General features: G+C 36.6%; 1 protein-coding gene across 3 annotated transcripts; it reads right to left on the bottom strand.

Annotated features, from left to right (window-relative positions):
* Positions 1-1,413: 1,413 nt before the first annotated feature.
* LOC116211540 (probable galacturonosyltransferase 6) lies at positions 1,414-7,134 on the bottom strand. Of its 3 annotated transcripts, none has more exons than XM_031545979.1 (9): positions 6,755-7,134; positions 6,602-6,636; positions 6,217-6,258; positions 5,979-6,129; positions 5,835-5,908; positions 4,999-5,225; positions 4,405-4,789; positions 2,527-3,048; positions 1,414-2,045 (listed from the first exon to the last, which is right to left on the bottom strand). In XM_031545979.1, exons 1-9 carry the CDS (start codon positions 6,864-6,866, stop codon positions 1,770-1,772), a joined length of 1,824 nt encoding a protein of 607 aa, XP_031401839.1. In that variant the 5' UTR covers positions 6,867-7,134; the 3' UTR covers positions 1,414-1,769. The 3 variants fall into 3 exon arrangements, with proteins under 3 accessions (XP_031401839.1, XP_031401842.1, XP_031401841.1); XM_031545981.1 differs by having other exon boundaries at positions 1,419-2,045; positions 4,432-4,789; positions 6,755-7,130; XM_031545982.1 differs by lacking the exons at positions 6,602-6,636; positions 6,755-7,134 and having other exon boundaries at positions 5,979-6,125.
* Between the last annotated feature and the right edge of the window lie 7,026 nt (positions 7,135-14,160).

The following is a 14,160-nucleotide window of genomic DNA, read 5'->3' on the forward strand; positions in this document are numbered from 1 at the left end:
AATTTTATATTTTAAAAAAAATTTCAAAATTTTAAAATATTTTTTTATTTTTTTGAAAATTTTTACTCTTTTTTTGTATTTTTTAATTATTTTTTTGTATTTTTTTGGACTTTTTAAAATTTTATTTTCTCTTAAATGACGTGGCACATTATGATTGGTTCCACGTAACAAAAGTGACACATAGGACGCGTCACGTCAGCAAAATGTTAACGGCGTCAGGGCCAATTGACGGTTTGTACCATCATGAAACAACTTTGAAACATTTTATACCATTATGTAACGAAAAAAACTTTTTGGACCATCATGTAACATTTGTAAAACATTTTGGACCACCAGTGCAATTTACCCTAAAATTTATGTTATAATTTTTAACTACCATTAGATGGAGGACGTGATTGTAATTTCATCGCGATAACCACCCATTTCCCACTTCTCTTCCTCCTCTCTTTTCCCTAAATCATCAACCGTGGCCTTTTATAAATTTGTTGAAGATTTTAATCTTTTTTATTATTTGTTAAGATGAAGCATTCTATGAATATAATTCAAGTTAAGATAATAAGAAATAAACAAGTATAATAATTCATATTGACAAAATAAATACTGAAACCTAGCAAACGAATGTGTTCCTTAGAAGTTTGTTTTCAAATTATACACGTAGGTCATAACTTGGTAACTTTAAGTTGACAAGAAGAATGACTAGGAATACCCGAAAAAAGAAAAAGGAGAGAGCGTACTTTAATCTAGAAAACAACCAAGAAACTAGTACAAACATCAAAGCATCGCAATCCATTTACTGGAAAAGTGCCAGTGACTTGGACTTGAACTAAACAGATTATACTGGCTCAAGATAAAATTCAACTATTTCCTTAAAAAAAAAACTATTTTGCCATATTGACATGGTAAGGTGACGCATATCCGTACCACATAACATAGTTGTACTCCATTGTCATCCCTATTTCGGACCCTCCCTCAACTGACATAGAGACTGCCCTTCGCAGTTAATAAAGAATTACCCTTCCACCACCTCTTCTTACCTTCCAACCCAAGCCTATGTTTGCTTAGTAAGGTTGCTTGAGCTGCATGGAAGATAAGCTTTTGTAATTGGTATTAGTTGGCAGCACCGCTTGCCTATCTATAATCGGGGGCCTTTTCTAACTCAAACATCAACCCGCAAACGGGAGCTTGCTAACATTTTGTAAACGCAAACTAAATTCCAAGCTTGTTTTGTTTGGACGGAGGGATTTGAAAATAGAGGATTCATATAAAAGATTTTTATACCTCCCAAAAACTCCATCCAATTGGATTTTATTTCGAAAAATGAAGGAAGAACTTTTTTTTTTTTTAATGAATGAAGGAGGAAGACTTTTAGTTAGGGGTAAAAGGTAGGAGGTAACTGCAAAGACACGCAAAACATCAAATTTAAATATCCAAAAAATCAGGATGTTTCGAATTTGTATTATCGTCATCCTAAAGAGCAGTTTATGTACAATGAAATTACCGCCAGCACTGGAAAACCTGCTGGCAATTCTGACTCTTTTTTTTTTTTTGATAAATGCTGGCAATTCTGACTTATTAAGACATAAATGGAGCCCTCTACTTCCTACAACAGATTCCTGCCACGTAAAGTCTCGAAAAGAATGGGTTTCGATTTACACCGAGAATTAATTACTAACGTAGGGATAAAAGAATATGATGCCTGCTCTCCTACAGTTTCCTGTTTTGAAACTCAGGTCTCTTGAAGCTTTGCCCTCTACTATTTTCCTGTAATGCTACTCATGGATGTTGCACTGTTGCAAGTAAGGGTGGTGGTAGGAGATACGCCTGCTCCAGTAGCCCTTGTACTTGCCGATCCCGATCTCAAGCCAAGGTTTCATTACGCCATCGTAATGAATCACTGCTGCTCGATCGATTTCGCTCCGTGGTATCCCCGAGTCATAACCTAGGCCAAGAATCTGCCACCTTTTGTCGAGAGGTACCGTCTGGTTATAGAAGATGAGCCACCCCAAGGGCAAACTCCCCGCTTTCCACAGTGGGTCCCTTCCGTTCTGCAAAGGAACCAGCAGTTGGTATAATCAATGTCATCAGGCTTTATGCAATATATTTGATGTTGACAATCGCCCATCAAGGCCTAACAGCTAGCACCAATGCCGAACATGCTGTCACTGCAACTATTTCATGTCTCAACATTCCATGTCACCACTCTGCGGTAACCCCATGCTGCTTCTAAGCCATTTCAACTCCAGATGTTTTCTCATACTTTAAGCAAGCACATAACCCAGTACAAGTGGACATGCAGCACAAAATGGTACAGTGATGTAGTTCCGTGATTGTAAGAATCATCCTTTCTATTTTTTCTTTTAAATTATTATTTTTCCTTTATTTGACTATTATTTAATTAAATATTTATAGAATATAAAAAGCATCACACATTACCTACAAAGGAATTGTTTGATTGGCATCATAGATAAAGACAGGCAAGTAAAACATACAAGGCAAAGTAAAGGCATGTGAGGAATATTTGCTTACCATCTGTAAGTAGCTGCTGTATACAGCAGTTAGATTTTGTCTTCTCCACTCTTGCAAATCAAACAAGTTCATACCAAATGCCCACGTGCATGAGTTTGGATCAAATCTCTCCGAAACAAATGGATCTGAAAAGTTAATGTACGTATCCATACGCCGAAATGAACCTTCACCTTCCTGACAAGTTTGTACAGCTCCATTCACTTTTCCCATCATGTTCACATTCCATAGTTCACTTAGATCCCTTTGCACCACCACGTCATGGTCAAACAGCAATATCTTATTCAGTAAAGGAAAGACATCAGGAAGATAGAAGCGCAGATGATTTAGCGCAGATGTGTATCTTGGGTCACGTGAATTGTGCTTCTCCAAAGCTGACCGACGCTTAGGAGATAACCACTCAAAATCTTGCATGCTCCTGATATCAAGAGTGGCTTTCACAGGAGGGTTAAGTAGGAACCACATAGAAATCGCTGGCAAATTGAGGGAATCAGTCACTATATGGAACACGATCTTCTCTGGATCCTGAAATATTAAACAAAAGATAAAGTTAAATATTCATTCTTAAAAGTAAAAACTAATGTATCATGGCGTTGACTATACCATGAGGAGCCTCCAAGATACTAATCCTGATACGATTAACCTAGAATATCAGCAGTTATTACTGACCATGATGCTGCCATACATTTGTGCAATTAGTTCATAGCTCACATGCGAACTTAAGAAATGCAGATTATCATAACAAAACAAACAAAAATAGAAAGCAAGATCAATTGGCCAGACACATTTAAATCACATAATTGTATACTGAGTGAGCTTGACTACCTTGCAATGAGCAAAAGTGAAAAATAAAATGCAGCAGTTATCAAACTGCAGCTTAGAAGCGTACAAAATAGGTCTTAAGTAAAAATAACTTTGAACAATTAGCATCCATGGTATGAGAATCCATGATAAGAACAGAAACAATTGAGTAGGACTAACCATAAAAATCAAGACCATCAGATCTACACAGGTAAAAAGACCACCTCTAAACTGGAATTGCTAATGAACCCATCCCATACATCAAATTTAGGTGATCCAATATTTGATATTTCATCAAGACATAAGTAACACATGGCAGGTAACCTATGAATCTATTCCCAATTTATGTCAAGTCCAAATGTCAGTAAGAGTCAGAATACATTAGATAACTCCCAGCATAAGCATTATTCTCAATGATCTCAATGTTCTGTCCCACTGAGCTCCAGAGTGAGACATCAGTGGCTTGAAGAATGAAGCAATGAGCCTACAGGTACGAGATTACCAGAAGAAACTGCAACTACTGTCCACATCGGCATAGACCACTAAAAAGATTCTAGATAGTACACACACACCTATATTCATGATAAACAGGATTCTTTGACATATCTTTCCTTTTACCATACTAGCTATAGAATCTCCTGTGTTTCTCCGGATGAGCAGTTTCATGCCAAAATATACTTAGCCTTTCCTGCTTTAGAGCATGACCAGGTATCTACTTTCTCACACTCAAAGGCATGCTACTCTGCAATTGTATTGAAAGTATAATACACTTAAATATGGCTTCAGTTGATAACTTAAAGGTTTACTCTGAGAGCTTGAGCTAAGAATGACCCTTCAATCCTGATGGTCATTGTGCTAATGCTGATCCAAGAATCCCAGCCATCCAGGTAGGATAAGAGAAACTTCTCAATGAGAAATAAAGTCTTTGTCAAGCCCATCAGTCTTTCACAATACAAAAGCTTACATTTTAATCCTATTAATTTTTTTACTAATGAGTCATTGCCATTTTATCACTTAATGATGTCTGAAAAGCTCGATCAAATTATCAATCTACAAGAAATATCATCAAAAGGATTATACCATTGGTTTAAAGAGTAGAGGCAGTACCAATGCAGAGGAGACTGTAGAGTTAACCACCACGGCACATGCCAGAACATTGTCTGAGAAAATTGCATAATGGTGCAAATCTTGATCGTGCACTTTTTGCTGGTTATCAAACTTCCTTTCCTCTGGCAGCAGGGCAAAGTACTCTGCAGTCAGCCGCATTGTAAGGCAATGAAGGCCTTTAAGGGTTGTCCTAGCTGCAAGATGAAGCAGATACGCTGCTTGATCCTGTTGCACCCGGACCTGTTCTTCAGCATTGTAAGTCATAGCCCGGAGCTTGGTGGCCATGGCTGAGCAGTCAGAATAGATGTGGCTTGCCTTCGACAAGGAAGCTTCCATAGCTCTTGATTTCTGCCATGCGCTGCAAGTTCATATGCTTTAATTTCAGTGATAATAATATTAAAGAAAAAAAGGAAGAAATATCCTATGCAATACAAAGTTGGAGATAAATTTGTTTCACCAGCTCAACATAATCATGAAGTTCCTATACAGTGATAAGCCAATATTTATATTTTCAGAAAGACAGCTTATTGTTCAACGATATCTAAGAAGGATCAGGAACACCAAAACCTCCTAGATAAATTTGTATCCTTGCTGGGATCCCCCATAGCTCGTTCCAACTCCTTGATCCGCAACTTCAGCTCTTTCACAAAATGCGAGTTGCTACCAGGAGGAGCAAAATTCAAGTATGCTTTGGCTCTGACTAACTGATCTTTCATCTCTTTGACCTTCTTATCCGTTGAACCTCGTGCTGGTGACTTTTGAATACGTTGAACCACAGTTCTAGTAGGGTCGTCCTAGAACCGTTAAAAAAAGAGATGAATGTCACACTTCTCCAGCAACCGCAGAAAACTAAGAATGCAACCGTCAAAAGTTTAAAGAATTGGTCCACTGTAAAATGAAATGCTAAGGGCAAGTCTACTCCATGTTACTCTTTACTCCGTTTTACATGTAACTTAGTGAGACAAGTAATACAGGTATATTTGATGATGATAGTTACTGTAAAAGTACCAATGTCAGGTTCAATGATTTCATAGAAAATTTGATTGTACTTCAAACTTCAGATTCAAAGAAGCAATCTTGCCCTATGGCAATTAAATAAGCATATAATGTCTATATTACTGGCATAAAATATATTATCAATTATCTTTCCAAGTAACGATGTCACAATCTATTATCAGGAGGTAAACCTAACAGCTCTTAGAAGATAGAAAAAATACGATGAGTTCATTTCTCATATATTCACGAAGCAAATCTTTTTAACACCCTTTCACTAGCACACGTTTGAGAGAGAAGAAATCTACTTGAACTGCGTGCTTGTCTTTACTTGGTCACAGCAGCAGACAGAGGTATATAAAGGATTAGTGAAGGTGGATGTTTCGTTGGTCAGTCCGAGATTAGCATACCTTCCCATGAGATTTGGTAGGTACCACTTTCTTCTGCATCTTCTGATCTTCCTTTGAGCTCCTCGTGCTGGTCCCTGAGTGTAAACATTAAAAAGTCTAGAATCACGCCAAGCTACATGGAAAGAAGAAATTAGTAACACCAACCATTTCTTTGAACTTCAGGCTTGTCTCCAGCATCAATAGAATCCTCAACATCGCCATCAATCTTGTCAGAAGCACTATAGTTGGCAACAGAACCAAAACCCCTATCTTCATAAACGACCAGCTTCGGCTCTTTCAAGCTTTGACCCCCTTCCTAAAACAAAAGACAAACCCAACTCAGGCACAAAGAATGCGGATAAGTCAGCTTAAAACCATTTGAACGCAGCCTAAGTAGTGGTACCTGCTCATCGGAGTTGAGTTTCAAAACATCCGGCCTATGCTTCTGCACAATCAAAACAAATTATTGGCGTCATCGCTTGTCTAATCTAAGAAAATATACAAACGAAAGGGGGAGGAGGGAAAGAAGCATCTCCACGACTTCACTGTGCATTCGAGAAATGCAGATGCAGAGTGTAACAGGGAACGCGTTTTAGTTAATTAAAGAACCAAGAAAAGCCATAAGAACAGTACATTCACATTTTTGCAGCTCGAAACCGAGATCAAGCTAAAACATTCGAGACACTCGAGATTCACTCTGATTTACTTCTTCCACCATCTATCTTTCTATCCATCGATGATCAAACTACAGTGAAACAAGAAGGACTACGAAGGAAAAGGATTCGTACCACAGCCGAAATATCCTCTATAAACTCCTTGCGTCCTGCATCGACACCATATCCATGAAATCAATTTCAATCAACAATCCGCAGCATCTCCAAAAGCATTCCCTCAACTCTGAAACTGTGTCGAATAAGCACTACGTAATGTAATACCGTTACCTATGGAAGAAATGTTTTGGAGCCTCCGGGAAACGAAAACGATGGGAGCGAAGACAGAGACGGAGAACAAGCAGAGGAAGAAAATCCTCTGGCACTGGCGGACGCTCCTCATCAAATCAGAACAACCTTCCGGTCAACGGAGTTCCAGTTTCGGCTCGTCTCCGAGGATGGAGAATCGGAGAAGACGACGACGGCAGATTCAATGCTTGGAAGAGAAGGAAGGGAATCGACGGAGAAGCACTGGGACTTGGCTTCCGGTCGAAAATGGGTTCTTCTCGCTCTCTCTCTCTCTCTCTCTCTCTCTCTCTCTCAGACTCGGAGAGACACAGTCGTTCAAATGAATCTCTTTGCACTAGGTTTGCTTCTTCCATTCATGTCATGGCCTGTGTGAAGATTTTGTCCCTTCTGCCTTTCTTTTCCCGTTCTTTCTTGTTTTCACTTTTTTTTATTAAAAAAAATAATTTTTTTTCGTTTGTACTAGAGTCTACCTGCATTGGCGCTATGCTGGGTGTCGATATATATACATACATACATATATATATATATATAAATGTATATGTATATGAGATTTTGTGGTAAGTGGCTGGTAATATTTCACACGACACGGTAACACGATACGAATACGATACAAAATTAAACGAGTTTGGATTTGACATTTTTGATAATCAGTCTAAATGGGTCCAACCCATTTAAACACGATTAATAAGCGTGTCTTACAGAGTTGACCTCGTGTAATCCGATTATACACAATTAAACATGTTTATTTAGACATGTTTAATCGTGTTACTATAATCATGAAACCCGTTAACTCGTTTATATATTTGGATTTATCAAAATATCTTTTTGTAATCTTAACTTCCTAAGTCCCTATCTTAATTTCATTTTCTTTCTTTCACACAATCCAACACAGCACAACCGTACTTCCACTTCTACTTCTACTTCTCTACTACCCTCCCTCAGATCTCATCTACGGTTTGATTTCCTTCTTCTCATCCATTAATGGCGAAGTTCTGCTTCTTCGCTTTTATTGCTCTCCTCTCCGTGCACTTCGCATTGTCTGCAGATTCACCTTAGATCTCACCCTCCCCTGCTCCCAAGCTCGCCGCCGACTCCACTCCCACCATCTCCCCTTCGAAGCCCACCACTTCGCTGGCTCCCGCTCTAGCCAATGCGCCTCATGGCTCGATCTCATCCTCGTCGTCGCTACCTCCCTCGGATGCAATTCCCGCCTCTTTCCCGTCCACATCCCCCTCCCCTCCATCTCAATCTTCATGTTGACGTGTAACACATGTTGTGTTAACGTGTTCGGGTAAACGAGTTAATCGGATAAACATGTCGTGTTAATGTATCCGGGTAACTGAGTTGATCGGATAAACAAGTTGTGTTCACGTGTTCGAATAACGTTTATAATAGTGTCGTGTATACGTGTACCTATTATGACACGTTTCGATAAATGGATTTAAACGTGTCTAAACAGGTTGACATGGATATAAACGTGTCGTGTATGAGTTTTCAAAACCTGACCCGTTTAATAATCGTGTCGTGTACGAATTATGACTTCGATAACACGAATCTATTTAGACACGACACGTATAAATACGACACGGCACGAATTGCCACCCCTAGTCCCACCGGAGGTATGAAATTGCCGGCCTTATAGCTTTTGAATTTGACATTTTATTTTTTTATCATTTATTTATTAATCCAACGGCTATAAAGTTTATGGTACCATACCGCTAGCGAGATGTCAAAATCTCCCATATATATTCTTCTTAGGTATATCCAGCAAAGTCGAAATCAATTTTTGTTTTATGTGATAATAATTATATTTTTGAATAAAAATTTAACAATATTATTATTAATTAAAAATATGATTTAATGATTACCAATGAAGGGGAGTAAAGAATTGATCAAGGTTGGGTGGGGAGAGAGAGAGAGAACGTGAGACGAGAAAGGCAGATTGAGAAAATTTTAGAGTAAAAAATTGGTGGTTAAATGATGATATAATTAAAATTATTAATTTATTCATAATTTTCTAGTGATTTTTTGCTGTTAATTTTTAAGTTTGTTTATAATGAGCATTTTTTACAGCAGTAAAATTAAACAAACTGTTACAGCCCCGTATCACTATCGAAAGAAAAATTACACAAACTATTTTCCTTCTCTTTTATAATAGTTTTAAACATTCAATATAAAAATTACATAAATTTATGAAATATAAATATAAAATATAAGTATAAACTCTAAGTATATGTAAATGTGGAATTACTCTTTATGCGTCGATATATCTCTTATTATAAAATTAAAAAAATTGAATAATGATTCATTTTTATCTCACATATCCCGGATATCTCTTCATATAAAAACTATCTGATCAACAATTTAAGAATAGATAGAACAGTAAAAAGAGAGATATAAGAAACTACTAATTTCTCCGAATCTCCTATTTTCTCGCTCATTTCTGTGCCCGGCGGTGCTCTTTTCTATCGTTGCTCCCAGTTATATTTTCTTTCTTCACAACAGGCCAACTCATTGTAGTTCTATTGAATACTTTATATTTTATAAATAAATTATATATTAATATAAATATTTTCTACCGTATACATAAATATTATGTGTAAATTTGTTTATTCTGTGTCGACATAATATCTTATTACAATTTTAGAGATTCGTGTAATACTGCACACAAATACTAATTAATGTTAACGTTGATTGGAAAAATGAGATTTGTTTTAAAAGGATAAATAATATATGCATAACAACATTGAGGAATGTGCCGAGATTTGGAAGCCTTGATGAGGTGAGGAGCGCGAAGTGAAGAGAGTGCATATGGGGGGGGGGGGGGGGGGGGGGGGGGGGGGGGGGGGGGGGGGGGGGGGGCGGGTGGCGCTCATGAAATTCGCTATCGGTCAACCTTGATCTCTAATATTTCTTCATTGTCATGCCAAATTTGGATTGGGGCTGCTTCTGTTGTTAATTCTTAGAGGTCAAATTCAAAAGTAGTGGGGAGCCTGTTAGGTACACTCAAGAGTCCATTTAACTCTGTAGCGAAAACTCTTGCGAAAAATAAGGAGCGGATTCCTGAGATGGAATAGAATTTATGGACTTCCATCTTTCCAGGAATCCTTATGTCCGACAGGATGTCTTAACTGAGATTTTAGAAGGCTGAACTACGATTATATTATGCTGATTTTCTTAGGTGACTATTTCTCTTGTATTTTTTCCCCTCTGTAATTAGCTTGGGAGGTTCAACTATTATCCGGGCATTGTCATTTCTCAAAAAAAAAAAAAGATTTAGTTTTTCGGTTGCAACGAAGACATATGGACTTAGTACAATAAAATAGAAATCCTAAACTAACAAATCGATACCAATAGTCCCACTAAATGTCGATGCTATTGTGCTATATTCCTTTTGATAAATAAAAAAACAATAATTTCTCTTTAGTCATTTTCCATGTACCTCTTTCTAAATAATATTTATATATATATATATATATAAACACGTCTTAATCTTTTATCCTTTCTCATAATGTCGGTATTGCAGAACTTTTTTCATCTCTTCCTTAGCATAAAAACAAAAAAGAAAATATTATTCTGACTTCTAATATTCTTTACTGATCAATATTACTTACCTTAGGGTTAGCGAGCCCTGGGTAGCTTCGACAGCCACAGATTCACTAAAGTTCATCCAGCTCCTACCACCCAATGATAAAGACCAACAAGCTCCGGCAACCCAATGATAAAGACCCACTGTTTTCCCTATTTAATTAGAATTTTATTTTAATTTTTCAATTTTTCAGGTGCCACGTCAGAGGATGTTTCGACATCAGCAAAAACCAATGAAAAAACCAATGGAAGCTAGATTTGATGCTAACTTGATAGTTCATGAATGACTTCTAATTAAGTAAATCAGTGTTACCCAAAAAAATAAGTAATTCAGCGTACTAGTTCGTTATCAACTATATTATCGGCTTGAAAACAGTAGTAAACTTGCAAGTGTTATAAACTTATTACCCAAGAATTAACCAATATATATATATATACACACTTTACTATCTTTTCTAATATACAAAATTTTTAGAAATCAAAATACTAATATTCAAAATTGTTTTGTTTTATATCTGTTTTTAACTTTTATTAACTTTACCATTAAAAAACAATCTTTAATAAAAAATGAAAAATAATTTGAAAAATATTAAAATTGATAAAATTGAAAGTAATAAAAGAAGCAAAAAGGAAGATGTTCGAAGAGAAGTAAGGGGGGTGTGCCAGGGGGTGCACACCAGGATTGGCTAATGGTAAGAGAGGGTAAAATCTTAGAGTGGTCAAGTGAATCTGGCCACCAGCGCCTAATAAGGTAGTGACAGTATCATGTCCCCCACAAACTTCCGTTTGCTCTACCTCCGCTATTTTGCGTGCCTTTCTTTTGCTTATTGTATCTTTCTAATATTATTTACCCTTTTTGAAGAAATACTGAAAAACTAATGAGAAATGCATGGAAAATGGAAAACTTAACAAGAAAAACACAATTAGCTAAAGCAAAATATGCTTGAAAGTACATGCTTTATGTTTTAACAACTTTTGCTTTTCACTTTATTAGAGAAAAGAGTAAAATATAGGCTTTTCCTAATCAACCCTTGTGAAATCTTTTCACCAATTAAATTAACAGTAATCTATTTTCCTATATTTGGTATCTCTATCAAAATTACAGGTAATTTTGTTTAAGGTAAGAAAGGTGGGTATCCACTTTTTCTTCCCTTGATAGTAATGTACATTATCACTTGAGTGGAAATGTAAAGTGGGAATATAGATTATCACAACCTAACTAAACATGTCAGTTTTGTCGGTATTGGGAATTTAAACTTATATTTTTAAGAATGTGGATAGATTCCTATATACCAAACGCCCTATACAAGAAACTTCATATTATAATTGTTTCAATTTTTGTAAAGATCTCATTAACCAACCTATTATCCTACTTCAAGGAATTAAAAAAAAAAAACAGAAGTTCTCTCTTAATCTAGCATATGAACAAGAAACTACCATTCCATTCTTTATTGTTGTTAATCGCCTGCTTTTACTGTCAAGTTAATTTGCACAAAAATCTAAGCTAATCAATCTCAAAACTCAAATTTGCATAAAAAAAAAAAGCGAAAGCAATCTCGCATTCGTGAAATGCATGCGGGAGGGTTAGTCTATATTGAAGAGAAAGGCATCCACATATTTTTATTTCTTGATATTTTATAATAAAAATAATGAAATTACACAATTGTCATTAATTAGAAAAAGTAACCAATTAATTAAAATGAACTTTGGATATTTTGGTAATATTACCATAATTTTCTCTTTCTTTATTCTTTTCACATTTTTCTCCCTCCATATCATTCATTAATTAATTTTCAAAAGATAACTTTTACCTTATTTGAGTCAATTGGGATTTTTCATACTTTTCTTATATATTTAGTTATTTCACTTTGTTAGGGACCAAATTTTGGGATTTACCCATTCGAGTCTACGAAGGCCCACCACCAGCCCCATATGGTCTCCTGGATTCACAAACATGAATTTTACTTAGGAATTAAGCAAAGATAGATTTATTTTCTATATCAGACTCCTAAAGATCAACCAAATATACCGAAGATGTTAGAGATAGGTAATTTTATATACCTATAATTCCCTATAAAAATACGGAGTTACGTGCTCTTATGGTCCAATTAGGCACACTTGTTCTCTCACAAAAGAATCGTACTGACTTGAATGTTGGAGAGGAAAATTGGGGATCCACCCCGATCTCCCATTGTGCAAGCGTATCAGATTTGTGACTTGAGGATTGTTCGTCATCAACTTTCACGAGGATTGCACGTGATCAATCACAAATTTTTTCAGGTCTGTAACACTAGTGCCATCTGAGAGAAACGACACGAATAGTCAGTCACATCGGCTATTTTTCCATTATTTCAAGAAGACAGTGGTTTCGATAGGGAGCAAAACTGACCCCTATGCGGGGAGCTCTAAAGCTATAGGCAATAGTGACAAACAAGGCTCGATGAGGACTATTGAGGGGGCGAATGCCCCTCTTCCTAGAAGCTAAGTCATTTGATATTGATTAAGTCTCAAATTGAAAATTCAAATCGACAATTGTAAATAAGCATCCCCGTTGACCGAATTCGTTGGGAGTGGCTTCCGTTTGGAAATTTCCTTAAAGTTAGCTTGCAAAATCATGAAGTTGTTAGTTTTGGTTCATTGGTGTTACCCATTCTTTTAATTGGTCAGAACTAATTCAATACAGTATGCCCTAAAGACTATAAGTGCCTCAACATTTTAGTTATGAATATCGCATATTTTCATTAATTGAGCAAATATACTAGATTATATTATATGTGCATGTATAAGGTCCACAAGATCAAGTAAATGATTTATGCACGTGGTAGATATAGTTGGACGTGTAGAAGGTATATGCCATGGATACTTAAGCCTAAAGTAATTATTCATAACCGGGGTGATGAAACTGGACACTTCGTCATGTAAAGCTTATAACTTGAGGGTCTCCTAAATCTATGGGGATGGCTTGCCTTAGTCATCGGACCGGGTTCGAACTCATGGGGCTACTGCATGATGCTAGCATCGAACAAGACCACGTAAAAGTGATAAATGCACGCTATCACAAAGAGGAATCAGATACTTCTATTGCTATAATATATTCATGAGCTCTTAATCTTGAGCATGTGTGGATGAACCAACGAATTTGGGACCTTGTGCTATGATAGACTATGGTGACATCTTTTCTAGGTCAACAACTCCGTATGTTGGACATATGACAATAGTTAGTTGAGTCATGCATATGCAATATAGAATCTACATCAACCTTATTAGACTCGGACTAATTGCCTCCTTAGGTCATCCTAGTAATCATCTAGAAATCAAACCCTTGGTGATGTGGCTCTATATCACATCGAGTGCTGAAAAACTTGTAGATCCTATTAGCCAGTGGAAAAGAAGTATGACACTCAGGGATATTCGCTTTTTTGGACGAGAAGCTCAATGATGAGATATAATTGAAGAGGTGAGAGTCAAATGGGACATGACTTCGACTACGGGTGTTATGAAGAAAGGTAGTATGTAGAGACACTTATAGGTCAAGGACAAGAGTTGCGCTTGACACAACAAGCCTCTGTAATTAATACAGTATCTAACACCAAAGTGCAACTCTATTTATATAGTGGTAATAATCATAGTCAAAATGGCCTTAGTGTACTATTTGTCCACCAGAGCATTTTGGTCATTTTTGAAGCTAGTTAAACATGTCCTAGGTCCCTTCTCGAGTCTCATTCTCAACTGGTATATAAATATCTACGTTGTATGTGGTTGGTTCGACTTAATGATAAGTATGAATATGGGCTTTAATG

This window comes from Punica granatum, chromosome 6, assembly GCF_007655135.1.
Source record: "Punica granatum isolate Tunisia-2019 chromosome 6, ASM765513v2, whole genome shotgun sequence".
Taxonomy (NCBI): Eukaryota; Viridiplantae; Streptophyta; class Magnoliopsida; order Myrtales; family Lythraceae; genus Punica; species Punica granatum.

Coding starts and splice junctions, on each gene's coding strand:
- LOC116211540 (XM_031545979.1), bottom strand. CDS start 6,866: ATGAGGAGCGTCCGCCAGTGCCAGAGGATTTTCTTCCTCTGCTTGTTC. Junction 6,259..6,601: donor TAGAGGATATTTCGGCTGTG/GTACGAATCCTT, acceptor TTGATTGTGCAG/AAGCATAGGCCGGATGTTTT. Junction 4,790..4,998: donor GATACAAATTTATCTAGGAG/GTTTTGGTGTTC, acceptor ATGAACTTGCAG/CGCATGGCAGAAATCAAGAG.